General features: G+C 45.3%; 1 protein-coding gene across 1 annotated transcript in view; it reads right to left on the bottom strand.

Moving 5' to 3' along the window:
• Positions 1–18,618, bottom strand: part of ENPP6 (ectonucleotide pyrophosphatase/phosphodiesterase 6) — a 124,254-nt gene extending 105,636 nt beyond the window's left edge. Inside the window, exon 1 of the mRNA XM_010377921.2 lies at positions 18,297–18,618. Within this exon, the coding sequence (XP_010376223.1) occupies positions 18,297–18,537 (241 nt within the window). The 5' untranslated portion in view covers positions 18,538–18,618. The remainder of the gene's footprint in view (positions 1–18,296) is intronic.
• Positions 18,619–20,929: the final 2,311 nt, after the last annotated feature.

Genomic DNA, 20,929 nt, shown 5'->3' with positions numbered 1-20,929 from the left:
TACCACACACTGTGTCACCTCAGGGAACGGCCGTCTCTGAGAACTTTTCCAGACTCTCTGTTATAAATGGCTTGAACTCCCAAACCTAATATCTCTTGGGTAATACAAAAGAAGTTGTTTAAACCACCAGAGTACTGGATGACTCACCAATCTGGAATTAAGTGAAAAGGTAAACCATAGAGTTTAAGTTTGGTGCCTTCTTGCCCCTCACAATATTTGACAGAGTTTCCAAAATACTTAATTCCTTCCATTCCTGCTTTGTGCTTCTAGAACTTATCCTGGTTTGCGTGTTGACTGTCACTGGGGAGAAGAGAGCAAAGAGAACCGGGGGCTGTGTCTGAGCTGATCTCCCTCACTTTCATTTGGATGTTTTGTCTGCTCTAAGACTAAAAATATCACTCTTGATAGATTGGCAGCAGGAATTTCTTTTCTTTTTGGAGTGGAAATGAGATGGGGAAGAAAACAGCTAAAAAGGAAACCTGGCTAACTATTTAGGATACAGCAGCTTCATGAAACTTTAAAACGTATACAAGGAGGCATTTATAGAGTGCTTACTAAGTGTCAGGGAGCATGAGACAGGTTGAATGGGATGTAGGGTGAGTCAGACCCTGACCTCATTGAGACCACCATGCCCTCCCAGGTCCCCATAACCAAATATAATCAGAAGCAACTTGTCCAGAGCTGCCTCTTGGTGGTCTGGGGCAGTATCCCAGATGTGACTTATCAAAAGAAGCCTGTTTAAGCCATTTTTCACAACTGTGCAGCCTTGACCATTTGAGATAAGTAGCTAAGTGTCTGATGTTGAATCCTCTCTTTTATACTCAACCCCAGAAGCGCTTATTGTTCACATTGTCCATTGAGACACACAAAGGAGGGTTTAAAAAATAGTTACCCATGAGGTTGCTTAGTCTGAAGGAAGCCTGGAAAGGCAGTGGCTCATGTACTATGGGTGTCTATGTGTGCAGACGTATGCCATGTGCATAATGCAGCTACAAAATCACTGTCTAAGGGAGAGACACATAGATGGCTATGCAGGATGGCACTGCCCTGAGAGCTGCTTCCTCAGAAGCAGGAAGGAAGAGGCAGCATGATGTTGTGGGGAGCACAGGATTTTGTACTCATAGTTCTTCCATTTATGGGCTCTGTGATCTTGAACAAGTAATTTAATATCTCAGAGCCTTGGTTTCCTCATTTGTAAAATGCGAACAATTGTGACTACTTCACAGGGTTTTCTAAGGATTAATTGGAACAGTGTTTGAATGTGCCTAGCACTGAGCATAGTACAAAACACGGTAGACATTTGGGAAATGTACGTTCTGCTCCCTGCTTGACTGAATCTGGCTGCTTGTAATAAAGGAAGACAATAGGAATGCTACAGAGATAGGCCATCCTTTGTCTTCTCAGATCCTGACTCTGCCAACTGGAGGCAGTGTGTTGAAAATGCAGAGTGATGGAGGGGGAAGCAGAAGCCCTCTGTTCTGGTCCAGATCCACTCACTTCCCGGCTAACTGACCTCAGGCAAGGCGCTTAACTTCTCTAAATGAAAGTTCTCTCATCTGTAAAATGCCTGTACATAACTCCTAAAGTGACTATAAAGATCAATTGAACGCATCAAAATTAGAAAGCAAGAAGTTACTGCCTTTGCAGAAAATACGATCTTGTATATTCTTGTATGCAGAAAATCCTCAGGAATACACAAAAAACTTTTAACTAATAAACAAATTCAGTAAAGTAGGAAGATAATTCCAGTTTATATACTGCAAAAATAAAATTCTGAACATAATTCCATTCACAATAACATCAAAAAGAATAAAACATTTAGCAGTGCTTAGCAAAAGAAGTACCAAATGTACACTGAAAACTACAAAGCATTGCTGAAGGAAACTGCAACAACCAAAATAAATGGAAAGACATCCCATGTTCATGGATCAGAAGACTTAATATTGTTAAGATGGCAATACTACCTAAGTTGGACTACAGATACAACACAATCCTTATCCAAATTCCAACTGACTTTTGCAAAAGTTGGCATGCTCTTCCCAAATTTAATATGAAAGTACAGGTGACTTGGAATAGCCAAAACAATCTTTAAAAGAACGAAATTAAAGGATTTACACATACTGATTTCAAAATTTTCTACTAAGCTGTGGCAATCGTGATAGTCTGATCTCACCATAAGGATACACCTAAAGATCAAGAGATTATTGGAATAAAATTGAAAGCCCAAGAATAATCTCTAATATTTATGGTCAATTGATTTTTGACAATGGTGTCAGAAATAAGTCAATGGAAAAGGACTAGCCTTTTTAACAAATAGTGCTGGGACAACTATCTCACACTGCGTATAAACAGTAATTCAAAAGGGATCACAAACCCAAATGTAAGAGCTAGAAACTTTATTTGTCTTATAAGAAAGTGTAGGAGTAAATTATCATGATGTTGGGTTAGGGGATTATTTCATAGTTATGACACAAAAAGTACAAGTCATAAAAGGAAAAGTTGATAAATAGGACTTCATCAGCACTAAATGCTTTTACACACCAAGACATCCCATCAGGAAAGTGAAAAGACAACCCACAGCCTGGAAGAAAAATATATGCCAATCATATATCCCATAAGGAATTTATATCTAGAATATAGAAAGAACTCCTACAACTAAAAATAAAATGACAATCTAATTTTTAAAATGAGCCAAAGGATTTGTATAAACATTTCTCCAAATAAATTATCACATAGCCCACAAGCACATGAAAAGAAAAGATGCTCAACATCATTAGTTTTTAGGGAAATGCAAATAAAACGACCATGAAACGCCACTTCATACCCACTGGAACGGCTTGGATAAAAGAGACAATAATAGCTCCTTTATCAGCGTGGCTCTAATTTTAAAAAGACGATGACAAGTGTTGCTGAGGTTGTGGGGATGTCAGAACTTCACACACTGCTGGTGAAAATGTAAAACGGTGCAGCCATTTTGAAAAACATTTTGGCAATTTCTCAAAATGTTAAACACAGAGTTATCCTATGATACAGCAGGTTCACTCTTTTGTATCTATCCAGGAGAAATGACGACATATATTCACACAAAGGCTTGTGCACAAATGTTCACGGAAGTATTATTCACAATAGCCACAAAGTGGAAACAACCCAAATGTTCATCCATTAATGAAGGAAGAACAAAATGTGGCCTATCCACTCAGTTCAGTAGTTGGCAATAAAAAGGAGAAACATACTAATACAACATGAATGAACCTCAGAATCATTAGAGTTAGTGAATGAAAGAAGCCAGACCCAACGGAACACATATTGTATGATTCCATGTGTATGAAATGTCTAGAAAAGGCAAATCTATAAAGGCAGAGTTGGAGGTTACTTAGAGGGGCAGGTGAGGATGGGAAGCAACTGTAGGGCATAAAGTTTCCTTTGGGGTGATAAAAATATTCTAAATAAAAGTGTACTGTGGCAATGGTTGCACATCTCTGTAAATATCCTAAAAAAAACTGAGTTGTACTTTTAAAATGGCTGGATTTTGTAACATGAAAATTATACCTCAATAAAGCTATTAGTAATCATTTTAAAAGATCAATTGAGATCACCACTATAGATCCATATATGGGACCTAATTAGCATATGGAAATTAGGTTACATCCTCCAGATTCCCAGCTTCACAGGCAAATACAAACCACCAAAGCTCCAAATGCAGAATTTACCTACAAAGCATTTTTCCTCCTTTCCAGCTGCCTAGGGGTCCGCAAACTCTGCTGCTAAGTACAAATCCCCTAACCTAAGGACGTTCTCATTTCCTGTTTTCTTTAATTGTTCAGTTTGATAATACTGCCTTTCTTCTGTTAGAAGCTTGGTCTTTCCTTGATTGCTTTGGCCCTGCTGGGATCCTAAGGTTATTTTTGGCCTTTGTTGCCACGGTCCCTGATAGCTCTTTGCCTCTTCCTTTGTCTCCTTTGATACCTCTTCCTCCACACTGTGCCCACTGAATGTGAGCATGGCCCCGAGGTTCCTCTTTCTTACCGTCATCTTCCCTCATCTACTCAGATGATTTCCCACTCCTCAGTCAGTATCTCCAGGCCTTCATGGCTGCTAAGAAGTCACCACCTGAACGTCTTGCAGGCGTCACAGTGCAAGGACATAAACGATTCATTTAGATGCTCCACTGAGATGTTTCACTGCACATTAATTAGCATGTTTTCTCCCTGTGTGTTCCCCCTCACCGTCCTGTGTTTCTGGAGCAACAAACAGCCAAGATGACTGCTGGGTGCACCTCTCCTGCGTGCATTTGAGCACATCGTGACGATGTTTCTGGCAGGAAGGGAAAAAGGTCACATGCCTTTCAGAGAAGACAGGAAGACAAGAAGGCAAGAAAGGCTACATAACTTGTAGGGCTTAGTGAAGAATGAGTATGTGAGATCCTTCATCCACAAATTATTAAGAATTTCAAAACAGTGACAACAGTGCATTAAGCCAAGCCAAGCACAGGTCTTAATAAGCACAGAGCCCTGTGGAACTGCACAGGCCACACCCGTGACGGTGGCCCTGGTGAGACGTCTTCTTCCCAGACCAGGGAGGAAACAGAAGGAGCCAGCCTGTCTGGGGAGTGTGGGAGACAGTGCCCTGCTTGGTGGCAGAACCCACAGAGGAGGACTGATGTCTGTGAGATACAGTGGGGAAGGCTGGCATCATGGCACAAGGGTGTCCTGCCCAACGCCGCAGAGCCTGGTCTCTGGAGCTGGCACATGGGCATTTGGTGGGGCCTAGTGTGGACCAATGACCAGGGCTGCTGACCCAACTCCGTGGGACTGCGTATGACCTAAGGGCCTTTCCTAGACCTCAGCAGGAAAAAGACGCCCCCCACCTACCCAGCAGTTCAAACCTGAAATGCCGACAAGCCCAGTGGCTTGCAAGTTAGAGTCAGATTTTTTTTATCATGGTAAACTATACATAACACAAAAATGTACCATTTGAACCATTTCGAAAAATTTCTAATTTCTAATTTTTTATTTATTTTCATATGTTGATTTTCGTAACTTATTTTAAGTTCAAGGGTACAAGCGCAGGTTTGTTACCTAAGCCAACTTGTGTCACGAGGGTTTGTTGTACAGATTATTTCATCGCCCTGATATTAAGTCTAGTACCCACTAGTTATTTTTCCCGATCCTCTCCCTCCTCCCACCCTCCACCGTCCGATAGGCCCCAGTGTGTGTTGTTTCCCTCTATGTGTCCATGTGTTCTCATCATTCAGCTCCCACTTATAAGTGACAACATGTGGTATTTGGTTTTCTGACGAATGTGTTCAAGGATCATGGATAGATTTAGGTTTTTTAAGAAAAACTGAGAAATGCAGTATTTCTTACACACCCGAGTCTGTGAACTGCAATTCACTATACACACAGAGTAATTTATTAATCTTCCCCTAAGGCTAGCTCAGACTCTCATCTGACCCAAGACTCCTTTCTCTCTAATCCTCCATGTCCAGCTGCTCCTGCAGGTCCCTCCCCACAGAGCCGATCAACTTCTTGACCTGAGGTTCATTCTGGCACTGGGGACGCGACCCCCAGGCTCCATCATTTTCAACGTAGACTTGAATGGCCTCCCTTGGCCTGAAACCCGCCCTGCTCAGAGATGTCAGAGTCATCATCTCAAAGCCCAGCTCTCGTCTTCAAACACTCCTTGTCACCCCATCTCTGCCCCTTGGCTTGTGCCATGCTGTTCACCCACAAGGCCCTTCCTCCAGGTTTCGAGCTGTCCAGATCCTTCAGGCTTTGCTCAAATAACTGTCACCTCAGTGAACCTTCCCTCTTCACATACACTCTCAGAAATCAGCTGTGCTTCCCCAGTGCCTGTTCTATCCTGTCCAATGATTATATTCATTTTGACACATATTTAATTGCTTCAGCTTAATTCAAGTTTGTTCAGGACAGAGGCCACGTCCTGGCATCTTTAGAACTCTTACAAAGTAGATATTCAGGGTATCCTTGAATGGATAATATTCATGTATGAAGGCACTGTATGACTATGTATGTCAATACTATATGTTGGCGTAATTACCAAAATCTGTGGTTCAGACAGTAAGTAGAAAAGGAGTTAGCAAGTGGATGAAAATAACAAGATCTCAAGGCACCATCCACCTCTGAAATGTTGCTACCTACACGTCAAAGCCTTTTGGAAGGAGGGCATCTTATTTTGGCTTGAAAGAGAAAGACAGGTGGAGGAAAACCTCAGCTTGGGCTGTAGGTGTGTGGGAAGATGGAAGTGAAGCTCTTACAGAAAGAATAGATAGTATCATCTCACACCAGTTAGAATGGCAATCATTAAAAAGTCAGGAAACAACAGGTGTTGGAGAGGATGTGGAGAAATAGGAACACTTTTACACTGTTGGTGGGACTGTAAACTAGTTCAACCATTATGGAAAACAGTATGGCGATTCCTCAAGGATCTAGAACTAGATGTACCATATGACCCAGCCATCCCACTACTGGGTATATACCCAAAGGATTATAAATCATGCTGCTATAAAGACATATGCACACGTATGTTTATTGCGGCACTATTCACAATAGCAAAGACTTGGAATCAACCCAAATGTCCATCTGTGACAGACTGGATTAAGAAAATGTGGCACATATACACCATGGAATACTATGCAGCCATAAAAAAGGATGAGTTTGTGTCCTTTGTAGGGACATGGATGCAGCTGGAAACCATCATTCTCAGCAAACTATCACAAGAACAGAAAACCAAACACCGCATGTTCTCACTCATAGGTGGGAACTGAACAATGGGATCACTTGGACTCGGGAAGGGGAACATCACACACCGGGGCCTATCATGGGAGGGGGAGGGGGGAGGGATTGCATTGGGAGTTATACCTGATGTAAATGACGAGTTGATGGGTGCTGACGAGTTGATGGGTGCAGCACACCAACATGGCACAAGTATACATATGTAACAAACCTGCACGTTATGCACATGTACCCTAGAACTTAAAGTATAATAATAATAATTTTTAAAAATTTAAAATAAAAGAAAGAATAGATAGTATCAACAAAGAGAAGGACTGAGAGTTCCCAGAGAGGCCTCCAACAAAAACTGGGAGGTGAAAAGGGAGAGGTGAAGAGATCGTGGTTTAAATTCCATCCCAACAGGCGTCTCACAACTGGCTGCAAGAATCCTGACGGTCCCCTGGTTTGAAGGTTAGGGATCAGTCTGATGTCCCCTGAGGGAATCTCATGAGGTCAACTTTCAAGACTCCCCCAAAGCTGGCCAGTCAGTTCAAAAGAACAGGCAAACAGGTGGGTGGGGATTGGGTAAAGTTGCTTTGTTTTTATTAGATTCCTTTAGCTTTTAGCTGGACGTTCTAATACATGTTGACACAGGCTGAGAGTGAATTCCTTGGAGTGTGCTTTTCTTATCTGTTCCATCAGAGCTTGATGGGATTATGTAAAAGGTTTAAGGAATAGCAGACAGTCTTCAGTTACTATTCATGGCACCAGAAAATAGAAAGGATGGCCAAGTTGTGTCCTGAAACCAGCCACAGTCTTCCAGGTGGCTCCACCTCCTCCTGGGCCAAATTGTTGATGAAATCTACACATGCACCACACACACACACACACACACACACACACACACACACACACACACACTCACTGCTTTGAATCTCATCTCCATCTTAGATTGTACATCCTGGGAGATGTTAATGAGGGTGAAGAAAGAAGCAAAAACAACCAGGGAAGTTCAGAATGGAAAGAGTAGAGTACTCAGCGTCAGGTGGAGAGCTCAGGCAAAGAGGGCAACTTGGGCACATGGGAAGAGGGGCTGGAAGGGAACAAACACCTGGGCTTCCATCCCTGATCATCTAAGGGATGTCAGATGCTGGCCCCGGCTCAGAAACCTGCATTTGGTGTGGTTCTTCTCCCTTTATCTGGTTGCCAGATCTGAATCTTTGGCCTCTGTGTCCTGCACAATAAGACAAATGCGCTAGCATCTCTAAGTCATTCTCTGCTTTTGGCATTTTGTAATTCTGAATGCCTTTGGGGGAAATTTGGATTGGGGTGTAGTGGATTTTGTTACATATTCCCAAGGTAATTCATATAGTTTTAGTGTTATGTCTTACACAGACAAACGCATGCTAAAACGGACTATGAAAGTCATTCATAGAAATGGCAGGGAGGGATGTCATGGTGTGGGACCAAGCCAGCCAGCTAAGCTGCAGGGGAGTGGGCCAGACTGGGAGTAACTGGAACCTGGAATTAGATCCTCCCACAGAGATCAGTGAACACCAGGGATAGCTCTGGGTGCTGGGAAGTCCAGGACAACAGGATGAACATGGCAGTGGTGCTGCTGTCAGCCTAAAGGGCAAGAGAGGCATCCAGTTTGAAGATGAGGGGAGGGGACTAAGAGGCCCGTGGAACTTGGCCAGAAGAATCCAGAATCCAGTGAGATCAAAACAGGCATATGATGCATTGGGTAGTTTGTTAGAAAATAATACAACCTCAGCCAACACACAGGGCTTGGCAGCAAAACTCCAGAGTCTTGTAGAAGATGGGCAACCCACGGCTTCTGCCACAGAGTTGGGAAAAGCCCAGTCCCTGGCTCTGAGCCAGTCCAGTCCCACAAACATGAACCAATGTCTCCTCTGAGCAAGCACTGGGCCCCGATGTGGAGACGGTCCACACTCCACTGCCCCCAAGGGACTGTAGACCAACAGTGGCGGGGATCACTGCACGGACAGGTCTTGCCTGCAGGGACCCACCTGCGAAATGGGAGCCCTTCCGAGGCTGCACACTAGGGGAGGTCTCATAGATGGCCTTTAGTCCTGCTTCTCAGAGGGGCAGTGGCAGCTCCTAGAGGTGGTGGCGTTGAGAGAAGGATAGTGACAAAAACCTTGAGCTGGGGTGTCCTGAGCCCTGGCTGGTCACTGTTTGCAAATCTGTGGTGCAGACTGAGAAAACCAAACCAAACCACAAAACATTGCTTTAGATCCACTAGGTTGAAGAACATGTTTTTAAAAACTCTTTGAATGTGAATGTATTTTCCTAAATCACAAGTAGGGGTTCAATCAATGTTGAACAAAATGTCTGCTTGTTCTACTAGAGTTGAGCAAGTCTCATTGGATCTGATAGAAATTTTTCATTTAGTATTGCGTACAGGTAAGTAATCCACATTGTTCAAAAACAGGCAACAAGATGTCTCTGTCCCATCTTGGTCTCTCATCTGTCCAGTTGCCATCCAGATAGGTACCATGATTCCTGGTTTCTTAGGCATCTTCAAAGGTATGTTTTCCCTCCAACTGGCAGGTACCCTGTGCTGGGGCCCTGATGACCTAAACGGCAATGTCTCCTTCTAGGGGCTCTGGGAAGAGTCTGGCTGAACAGAGAAGTAGAGAGGCTGCCTCCATGCCACAGAGCATGTGTGACCAGACACCAAGGGAACATGCATGAATGGTTTTAACATAACTGGCACTTAACACACACATCACGCTGCTTGGAAAACTTCAGGCTAAGTGACATGGCAGCATTTTCCAGGGGCTGCTGGAGCTGAGGCGTCTTCTCTCAGGCTCCCCTGTGCCTTGACGTGCTCCAGCCTCAAAGTCACCCGTCTTTCCTCTTTGGTGGACTCTGTGATGGGATATTTCATAGGCCAGGGGGCTGTTGTCAGGAATCCGGGCTGCCAGGCAGAGGCTGAAGAGGGCTGGAGAGCAGGTTCCAGGCTAGGCCCATGGTCTGCTAGTGAGTGGCTGAAGAATACAATATTTGAGCTTTTCTCCCAAACATTTATATTTCTGTACAGTGGCTGCTTTCAACCTTTAAAGCAGAATGTTTTCTCAAGTCCACCTGTGGAAGCCAAATTCTTAGACACACAGAGGATCTTTCAGGGAAAGCTGGACATGCTGCAGAGCTGATGGGCGACTGCGATGGTTCGTGTGCAGAACCTGGGCGACTGCGATGGTTCGTGTGCAGGACCTGGGCGACTGCGATGGTTCGTGTGCAGGACCTGGGCGACTGCGATGGTTCGTGTGCAGGACCTGGGCGACTGCGATGGTTCGTGTGCAGGACCTGGGTGACTGTGATGGTTTGTGTGCAGAACCTGGAAGGAGAGCCCAAGGCTTGGGGGCCACTTAGGCAAACTCCGTGGGTGTCTCCACCATGACATCCACAGATACAGGACTTCTGTCTGCTACCGTCCACCCTTCCCTCAGGCCAGTCCTTGTTAGGGGCCATTAGTGTCCAGTGGGATTAACTATAGACCACTTTCTTCATATGTAGAAAACAGGTCAAATTGGAGCTATTGTGATCATAAAACAGGGCAAGGGACACAGCATTTCACTGGGAACCCCCTCCAGTCCCCCTTTCCACCTGCTCCCACTCAGTGGGCTCTCAGAACCTCTCTATGGTATTTTCAGCACCTAGAACATTCCCAGCACACATCCCTGATATAATAATTTGTGCTCCTAATGTCTCAAAATGGAGTCACTCATGCCAAGTATCAGTAAGCCCACTGTGAAGCTGTCTCCCTCCTCAAAGTGATATCCACATATGCAATGGACTGAAGTGATGACACCTGCTGCTGCCCAGTGCCACCCCAACCCTGAAACAGACCGATAGAAAGTGAAAGGTGGCTTAGATGATGAGAGCAGACTCATCTGGGAGGACAACAAAAGCAGCCAAGACTTGGCCTCGTTCAAGACACCTTTAGAGCCTCTGCCCATGAGAGCTCTGAAGCCTTCTCCTTCTCCAAGTCTGGCATCTGGTGCCAGAAGCAGTGAGGCTCTGGTTGACCAGTGTCCCAAGGACATCCGGACCCACTCGGCTCAGTTGTAGGTGTGCTGGTCACCCGAGCCATCACTGCGGTTCCTTACCACACTGTTATTACTGCTTGTGTGTTGGTTAATTACATGATCCGTGGTGCATGGAGGCCTCTCAACAAAAGGTGGATTCAAGCATGTGTAGTTGGCTGTCGAGTCACTGTGAACCTTCCTGGCTTCGGTTGGGGTCAGCACATCTAGGTGGCCAGGACCTAATTAACATCAATTGTGCACTCCATCTGTCCGGACTTCTCACGCTGAACAGCAAGAATGCAGGACTAGGAAGATGATGTAATGTATCCAAGTCCTTGCGGACTGTGGCAGTCAGGAGAAGCTGGCTCCTCTGCCCCCTTTCCCTGCCCTGTGGACCACATTGCTTCCCAGCCTGCCCCGTGCAGATAGTCGGCAGGGCAACCCAGGTTGAGTGGACGAGACTACTCACCACCAAAGGTGACACCCGGGGGACTTGGCCTCCCGGCACACCTGGAGCCCACTTCTAGCACTCAGCCCGGGGTGTTCTGCTGCAGACATTTACACACATTCTCCCATCCACGTGCTCCTGAAGGTGCCTGGGGGAGTTCCTTCATCAAGAACTAAAGCATCTTCAGTATCCTGGACCAAAGTTCCATTGCTGTCAGCCCCGACAGCCCTTTGTCTAAATAAGGTGGCCCACACATCCTCCCATGATCTGCCTTCTCGATCTTCTCTCCTTGCTATCGAAAGGGCTGATGACGGCAGTTGGTTCAGAGTATCCAACAAGAGCCAAACGCTGCACGTGGGCTCCCAGGACCCCTAGCCCTGCCCCAGGTCTCTGCCTGGTTATTGTGCGGACACAATGGGCCTATTGTGGGGCTCTGAGGGGCTCTGAAACTCAAGCAGGTGTTGCTGAAGGTGTCTCTGAAACGAATGTTAACCTGCTGAGTCAGGCTCCCTCCGAATTAATTTGAAATGCCCTTTAACCCACTTTTGGCACAGCACCCAAGCTGAGCAGGAACTGGAGCCGCAGGGGTCAAGCCACCCCGAAAGCCCTGACAGGAGGCACATGATCCTATCAATCAACGTTGGGGTGAGGGAGGCAGGGGTGGGGGTTGTGAGATCGCCATGGCGTGTAGACCGCAGTGGCTCCACGTGGACAAGCCTTCTGGAAACGCCTTTGCTGTTATTACAATCAAAAGCTTTCACCACATTTTACAGCTTTGCCCACTACTCTAACCACTCCCTTCTTCATGGAGTGAGTTTCCAGCAGCTGAATGCCGTATAATCAGAACACCCTCTCATCACCACGGAAGCCGAAAGAAACATATTTTTTGAAAAGTGATACTTCAGTGCAGAGAGTTTTGTTGATAGGAGCTTAAATAATGATGTGCTGGGAGACATTATTTTAGTAAATTCTTAGAATGCATTTTTTTTCCCTCGGGGCATGGCTGGTTATTAGTGCTCTTACCCACTTCTAGCTTCTATTGCTGGACACCTTGCCTGCCATGCCTGCATCTTTAGGCAGCTTAATCGAGGCTCATTGCAGAGAGTGTAGTTTTAAGTGGAAAAATGTTGTTAGGTGTCTCTGGGAAGTATATGACAAAATGTTGACAAAAGTTAATTCAGGTGGGAAGGCAGATTTTAACTGTGTATCTGTGAGAAATATTCTGCACCAGCTGGGTAGCAAGCAGTGAGATAGGAAGTCCATTTCCTGGGGTCCACTAGGACCCACAGGATCAATTTCTCTCCTTTGCCTCGGTGGTATTCTGCATGCTTCTTGAACTCTCCTTTAAGACATTGTCTCTGATCCCCTAAAGGGATAATGTCAAGTGAATATCTTACTCCACTTGAAATATAATTTGGTGAAAAGTTACTTTTCCAAATAAATCTCACTGAGATAAACAACCCTTCGAACTTTCCCATCTGTGCTAATAGGAGCCCCTTTACTCAGACTTCAGAAGATCTTATAACTGTGGCATCAGTTTGGGCTCTTCTTTCATATTCACTTGTCAGCCAGTCAGCAAGTTCTGCCTCATGGATGCTCTTCAAATTCAACTCTCCCCCTCACTTACAGTCCATCACAAAGAGCAGATGCGGTGATGTCTGGAGTGGAAAAGGAGGGAAGGAGGAGCCTGTTGGACTCTCCTTTGGTGGGGCTTTCATAGACTTTCATCAGTTGCACATGTTTTTTACACACTCAATTCTCTGTAACCCCCAACCCACACCCAGATGGTGAATGGACTCAGCACCCCTCCTTCTGACCTGAACACGCTCACTTCTCCTCCTTTGCCCGAACTACCCACGATGACAATGTTCTGTTTTCTCTTTTACCTCTGCCATGAGAGCAGCATGTCTCATTTAGAAGTTGCTTTTTTCAGCCTGGGTCCCAGAATGAAGAGGAAATGGGGTGGAGGTCATTCCTCAAGGCCACACACATGATTGAGGAATAAACGTTAGCTATTCTAAGACTCAGACATGGTGTGGAATTACTTGTTGCAACAACATAACTCAGCCTCACCTTACTGATAAAGGGGGTAATATGTATGCTGTTACTAAAGGTGAGTTTACATGTATATTTGCTCATTCTGTTCTCACAGCAAGTCTATTGGGTAACATTTACTTTCTACATTCTACTGATAAAATATTAACACTCACTGGATGCAATGGCTCACACCTGTAGTCTCAGCACTTTGGGAGGCTGAAGCAGGTGGATCACCTGAGGTCAGGAGTTTGAGACCAGCTTGGCCAACGTGGTGAAAACCCCATCTCTACTAAAAATAAAAATAAAAAAATTAGCCAGGCATGGTGTCGGGCACCTGTAATCCCAGCTACTCAGGAGGCTGAGGCAGGAGAATCACTTGAACCAGGGAAGCGGAGGTTGCAGTGACCCGAGATCACGCCACTGCACTCCAGCCTGGGTGACAGAGTGAGACTACGTCTCAACAACAAAACAAAACAAAACAAAACAACAAAACAACCTGGCCACTCCAAGATGCAGGCCTAGGCCCCGGCCAGTTGCTGTGTGAGAACGGGGTCTCTGATGCCTACTCTCCCATCTCAGCTCTGCCATGACATTCTTTGGTGCCTGAAACAAAAAGCTAAATTTCCCTGCACTTTATTTCCTAGTGTCTAAATGTTGAAATACTAGTAATATACTGTGGGACAAACTTATTTCAGCATCTGTTGATCTCTGGGTGGGTTACTGGCAGTCAAGACGAAGTTCTAGACTGGCTTCCCCGCTACTCAGAACGTTTCTGGGCCACTTTCTCCAACTGCTTAACCAGAAGTGTTTGAGAATTGCAAACAAATGTTACCATGAGTCTTAACAAAATGATGCTAAGTTACGCTGCCTCAAAACAGATTTCCCTCTTACCCATGACCTGGATTGAACAAATCACTGCTTTCTTTCCTTGACTTTCTGTTAAACTCCACTTCAGTCAAACGTGAATTTACCCCAAAGAGAGAATAACTTTGCGAAAAGATCCCGGGTAAGATAGACTCAAACAGAAAGCATTCCAAGGGCATTGAAACTGTGGTTGTGTTTTCACTAGAATGAAGGTGATCCACACACCACTCTTCAGAAAGGGAGCTTATGCCTACAGTAAGATGTAAAGACACACACCATGCCAGTGGCTGTTTCTTCCAGCTCAGCTCTCTCCTCTTTAAAATGCCTTTTTCACGCTACTCCAACTGGAAGGAACGCCTCCTCTCCCTGGTCCTCTGCAGCACGCTGGGACCCCACTCCCTATTCTTTGTGTATTCATTCTCTTGGCTGCCATTATAAAGTACCACAGATGGAGTGGCTCCAACAACAGCAATTTGTTTGTTCACAGTTCATGAACGAGGTGTTAGCGGGTTGGTGTCTCCTGGGCCCCTCTCCACTGCCGGTGAGGGCCGCCTTGGTGTGTCCTCACATGGCCTTTTCTCTGCACGTGCACGTGCTTGTGTCTCTTCGCCTTCCTATACCGTCATATTGGAATAGGGTCCCACTTTAGTGGCCTTATTTTAACTTGGTCACCTTTAAGACCTTATCTCCAAATGCAGTTACATTCTGAGGTACTGGGGGTTGGAACCCCAACTTGAACTGGGAGACAGGAGGGTGAGGACACATTTGGGCTCACAACACCTTGCTACACACTTTAGAATATTAGCAGGCGCCCATTCGTGAGTGTTCTTCCTCCCCCACTTGAATGTAATCTCCCTGGTGAAAGGCCAGTTTTAAGATTCCGTGTTCCCAGCAATCAATTGTTTGATTCATCTTCATGATCATGACTGGCATTTTGGTTGCGTTTGTCCTGATGTAAACATGTTTTGAGGCAAATAAATAATCAGCCATGGTGGTTTCATGGCAGCAACTGGGCTAGATGGTTTCAAGGTTGCTCACAAATAGGCCTGTTGATTCCCCATCCTCATCCACTGTGAAATTCTCCCTCTCAAGAGAGTTTCAGCCATTTGCATAATTTCCACACGAAGGCATCCTAGGAGGGGCCAGCCCTAACTTTAAAATTCCCTGTGCAAATAGCAAAGACTTGGGACCAACCCAAATGCCCATCAATAATAGAATGGATAAAGAAAACGTGGCACATATACACCATGGAATACTATGCAACCATAAAAAAGGACGTGTTCATGTCCTTTGCAGGGACATGGATGAAGCTAGAAGCCATCATTCTCAGCAAACTAACACAGGGACAGAAAATCAAACACCGCAGGTTCTCACTCTTAAGTGGGAGTCAAACAATGAGAACACACGGACACAGGGAGGGGACCATCACACACTAGGGCCTGTTGGAGGATCAGGGGCACAGGAAGGGAGAGCATTAAGACAAATACCTAATGCATGCAGGGCTTAGAACCTAGATGACGACTTGACAGGTGCAGCAAACCACCATGGCACATTTATGCCTGTGTAACAAACCTGCACGTTCTGCACCTGTATCCCAGAATTTAAAGTGAAATAAAATAAAATAAAATTCCCCATGCATTGCCTAGTTCTATGCCTGCATCCAGCAGCATCTGAAATCCCAGCCTGATGCAGGGCTGGCAGTTCATCTCATTTTATTTTGCCTGAAGTCTCCAAGCAAGTTCTCCCAGCTCGAAGGTCAGCATTCTTTCCAACAACTCATCACTCCTCGTTATGCAGAGGAAAGAACACCAGGGGCTTTCTGTCTTCTGAGCAATAATTCGGGTAATGAAGTGAGAGCTTAGCGTCTCTTATGAATGCTGAGGAACCCTAAAACAGCATATCTTTTGGTTCCAAAAAGATCTAACATAGCGATTTTGTTGGTTCATAAAACGCTCAAATACTCAAACCATATGTTTGGGTACAATTCCCAATGGCTATATCCTTCCTTATATGAATAAAAGAGGAGGTTTTCAGCATCAGGTGGAAAAATAAGTATGGATATTGGGGAAAATAGTCTAAATTTAACCCTGAGTCAGTTCCAAGACAGTGGAGGTGATACCAGCTTCGTGGCCCGGCATTTCCCAGCCTGCAAATCCTGCTTCAAGTCTGCAAGTCTGCCAGTAGGTACAAGACATTTGTATATAAACATGAGCCTTGCTAGATACCTCCCTTGTGTGGGGCAGCTTCTAAGAAACATATAGACCAAGCAGACTTCCACATCAGTGAATACATTTGGCCATCTGCAAATACAGAGACTAACACATATTCCTCGGGCCAGCCTCAGTTTCAAAGCCAGGGTGAGATCTTTGTCAGGCACTCACGGGACCTGTGCGCCCATAATGGAAGGGGCTCTTCTCTCAGGACGACACAAGCGAAAACACACACAGCTTGAAAAGAAGGCGTGTCTCAGCATGACGGAGGCTATGTGCAAATTATTCCTTGTGCCAATATCAGGAGTGTGAGTCTGACAAACAAAAGACCATGTCACTGGCTTAGTGTCTCTGTGGAGTCTGCAATGGTCCTGGTACTTACTTGAGTCCTTTCTAAAATGGATCTTGTTCGTTTTCCACTGAGATTGCAGAAGCTGCACGTGGCATGGCAGTTTATGAATTGGGTCCCCCAGCAAGGCTCTGAAAGACAGCTGGAGTGGGGGTGGGCTGTGTGTGTGAAGCCGCTGTGCAGAGCTGGAGTCGGCCGTGCACACAATGACATCTATGTGTGACCCGGCAGCCTGCAAACCGCTTCCCTGCAAGGGGAGACGCATGCCAGGGGAGGGCCAGAGACTTTTGTTCATTCTGTTTATCTTACAGACTGTTTTTTTGTCTGCTGTGGGAAATAAAAAACAAATACATAACTTCCTTGCTTGTGTGCAGTCTGAATTTTTTTCTCTCTCTCATGCCCTCATTTTTATTTCTCCAAAGTATCTCTTCCCTTCAATTTGGGGCATCAGTTTATGGCATTTTTACATACACATGTATATACTGTCTATGCACAAAGTTAGAGATACAAATGTGTGTTTTAGACCCCTTCGGCTTTAGTGTTCTGTGGAGATCCATGAGATATCAGAGATCTCATTCTCTTTCTGTTAACATAATTAGTAGAGTTCTCTCTGTGCTCAGAGCACATGGCTGAGTCCCGCATAACCAGCAATAACAGTGCATTCTTAACGGCCTCCCTGGATAGTTTGCTAAATTCTTTCTGAGAGCCTCTCACTGCCTTTACAAAGGTTATAGCTGAAAAACAAACCAGAAACTGGGAATCCAACTCTGTGAGCAAAGAGAAGGCCACACATTCTATAACTGCACGGGTAGAGGCTCAGGTTCATGCAGTCGCGTTTGGAGTCCTGGCAATTCCAGATGAAGGCCATCCTTAGGAAAATCAGCTGTCCCAAGCCCAGGCAGTCTGGGTTAGCAGAGGTTGGATTTGTTTTGTTGAGTTTTTGTTGGTTGGTCTTTCGCAGACGCTGCAAATCACAAACGGGGAACCTGAACTACACAAGCTTTTTCTTCTCTGTATCATTTTACCTGGCCAAAAAAGGCAGAAGAAGGGGAAGGTGGCATTGCTAGGTAACAGAGAAGGATAAGACCTAAAAATCCCCCCTTCCCCAAGAAGTCCAGGAGCACGACTCCCCTCTGAGGACCCCACAGGTACTTTCACAGTCGAACACACTGAGAAACAAGCCCACAGGACGCCGGGATGGCATGACCGCAGAGCAAAGGGACAGAAGGAGCTTGGGACGCATGCACGGACACCTGTTGATTGTGCAAACTTGAACTTAGAAAATACGAGGCTCATTAGAACTTCTCTTTCTAAAATAAACAACCACTTTCAATATCGTCGAATATCATCTACTGCTGTAGTTCTCTGTCCTCCACACTGAGAATCCAGAACAGGTCCTTGGGATAACTTTTGGGAAACAACACCACCGTGAAAACAAAAGTCTTCTCAGCCAGGGACACAGATTTCTTATCTACCTTTGATGTCCCAAAGGACTAGAGAATACAGAGCATTTAAATAAGACTCCGATGCCAGGAGCTCACTGTCCCCTGCTGGACTCCAGCCCTCCCCTCCCTGCCCAGAAGAGGACACGGTACTCACCAGTCATTAGGGTATAGTAATTGGGATACGAGAGACTAGGGAAGTCTGGAGTCAAATAATCCACTTTTACTCCCCTGCTCACAATCTCTTTGAAACCAGGCAATGACTCCAGTGCCTCATCACTGATGTAGTCTGAGCGAAAACCATCCAGCAGAAACACCAGCAGCTTCCGGCGGGCAGAGGCCGGCTGGGCCAGGCCCAGGACAAGGGCCAGCAGGAGGGTCCCAAGCTTCATTGCCATGCTGCCAGGAGCCTGCCAGAGCCCAGCTGGCACAGCTGTCTCCTTGCAAAGACTGAGGATGGAGAATCTGTAGCTATTCTCTCTTCCAGGGGCTGGACCTTGAGCCGCTGGCCTTCCTGAGCCAAGTTCACTTTCAGAATTTAAAGGAACAGCACCCCCTTTTCCACACATCTATGCTCACCCTTTACTAGAAAGTCCAGAGACCGACTCCTTCAGATAAGCCGGGTTCCAAACAACCCAGAATTAACACCAGGGGAGAGAGTTCAACCTTATTATTTTTGGTGAACGTTCCAGAAATACAAGCACCCACCGAGGTGGAATTTTAGAAGATGACAAAGTCAACACTAACTTTGCAGTTGAGCTAACCAAAGGGAGGAACCAAGGAAAAGGGCAAGATTTTAATTTGATGTTATCCCACATCATGGCCTCATTTAAACTCTTTTTCACTTAGAAGTTAGTAACGCAAACCTCTGAACTCAGCGCATAAACAGGAAACAATACGCTTCGGTGGACCCATTTGTAAACTTTCCAGCTGTATCTCTGTAGTCACAGCACTTAAAAACAATTATTTGTCTATGTCTTGCCACTTACGTTTTTACATGCAGTGTTATTACTTTATTTTTCAAATATGATTTAGCTGCTGGTGCCCATAAAAGGAAGTGGTTCATAGAAGAGCCCTAGAGCCAAGGAGAAGCTTCCAGAGTTGGACAATGGGAAATCATTACTGGCAGAATGGTCTGAAGCAGCATTGCCCCAATAGGATGGAAATGAAATAGAGAGCTGGAGATTGAGAGCTTGAGATGGAAAAGCAGAGCTAGAAATTACCATGCAGGTTTTGGGACAGGGAGGACTAGGCAGAGCAGAAAATAGAAGGAGATAAGTGACAGGGAGGCAGATGTGAGCTGGGGAGCAGACAGAGTTAGCACAAAGTACCCAGAGTCCGGAGGTTCCCTAGAGTGGCTCTGTCATGCTACATAAATTTGAACGACACAATTCATGTGAAGGCTTATAAAACATAGCTGAGTGCAGTGGCCCACTTTGGGAGACCAAGGTGGAAGGATTGCTTGAGGCCAGGAGGTTGAGACCAGCCTGGGCAACATAGCAAGACCCCACCTCTATAAAAAATTTCAAAATTAGCTGGGCATGGTGGCATGTGCCTGGTCCCAGCTACGCAGGAGGCTGAGGTGGGAGGACTGTGTGAGCACAGGTGTTCAAATCTGCAGTAAGCTGTGATTGTATCACTGCACTCCAGGCAAGGCAACATAGGCCCGGCCTCAGAAAAAAAAAAAAAAAAAAGACATAAAACATGCATGGCTCACAGCAAGTGCTTAGATGTTAGATGTTATTCGCATTATAACATCACTTGGCTCTAAAGGAAACTTGCAGGCTCTGGGCAAACTTTCCAGGGAAAGAAGACAGACACCAGCCACCCCAGCCACTCTCAATCAAGCCCAAAGCCCTCTTCCACCTCTGCCCTCCGCTAGTGTCTGTTCTCCTCTTTTTCTGTTGTATTTGAGTCAAGCCCATACACAGGATCACCATGTCACTTTTTAAATTATGCTGCAAAAGAGAAACACATTGGCCAAATGACCACTCCCATCTCAAGGGACTTGGCCAAGGAACAGAATTCTTTTTTCCAATAAGAGTTAATGCTTTTTATAATTAAATTTAAATTTTTTTCTTATAAAAAATAAGGAAAAGGGGAGTTTATTCTAAATGGTTGTTACTTTGAAAACAATGTTACTCTTTCTTCCTTGAGTTGTGTGGTATTATTGTTGCTATAAACAGAAAAAAAGAGAGAAGAAAGAAAGAGGGAAGGAAGGAAGGAAGGAAGGAGGAGGAAGAAGAAGGAGGAGGAGGAGGAGGAGGAGGAAGGGGAAAGAAAGAAAAGAGAGAGAAAGAAAAAGAAAGAAAGAAAGAAAGAAAGAAGAAAGAAAGAAAGAAAGAAGGAATGAAAGAAAGAAAGAAAGAAAGAAAGAAAGAAAGAAAGAAAGAAAAAAAGAAAGAAAGAGAGGAAAGAAAGGAAGGAAGGAAGGAAGGAGGAGAAAGAAATTGAGGGAGGGAGAAAGAGAAAGAAAGGGAAGGGAAGAAAAGGGAAGAAGGAAAGGGAACGGAAAGGAAGAGAAGAAAGGAAGGAAAGGGAAGAAGGGAAGGGAATGGAAGAAAAGGGGAAGGGAAAGGAGGGAAGGGGAGCGAAAGGAAGGGAAGGGAAGAAGGGAAGGGAAGGGAAGAAGGGAAAGGAAGAAGGGAAGGGAAGAAGGGAAGGGAAGGGAAGGGAAGAAAGGAAGGGAAGGGAAGAAGGGAAGGGAAGGGAAGAAAAGGGGAGGGAGGGAGGGAGGGAGGGGGGAGAGTAGGGGAAGGAAGGGGAGGGGAGGGAAGGGAAGGGAGAGAA

Source organism: Rhinopithecus roxellana, chromosome 2, assembly GCF_007565055.1.
Source record: "Rhinopithecus roxellana isolate Shanxi Qingling chromosome 2, ASM756505v1, whole genome shotgun sequence".
Taxonomy (NCBI): Eukaryota; Metazoa; Chordata; class Mammalia; order Primates; family Cercopithecidae; genus Rhinopithecus; species Rhinopithecus roxellana.
The sequence above is the reverse complement of the archived record's forward strand: the minus strand, read 5'-3'. Positions and strand labels throughout refer to the sequence as shown.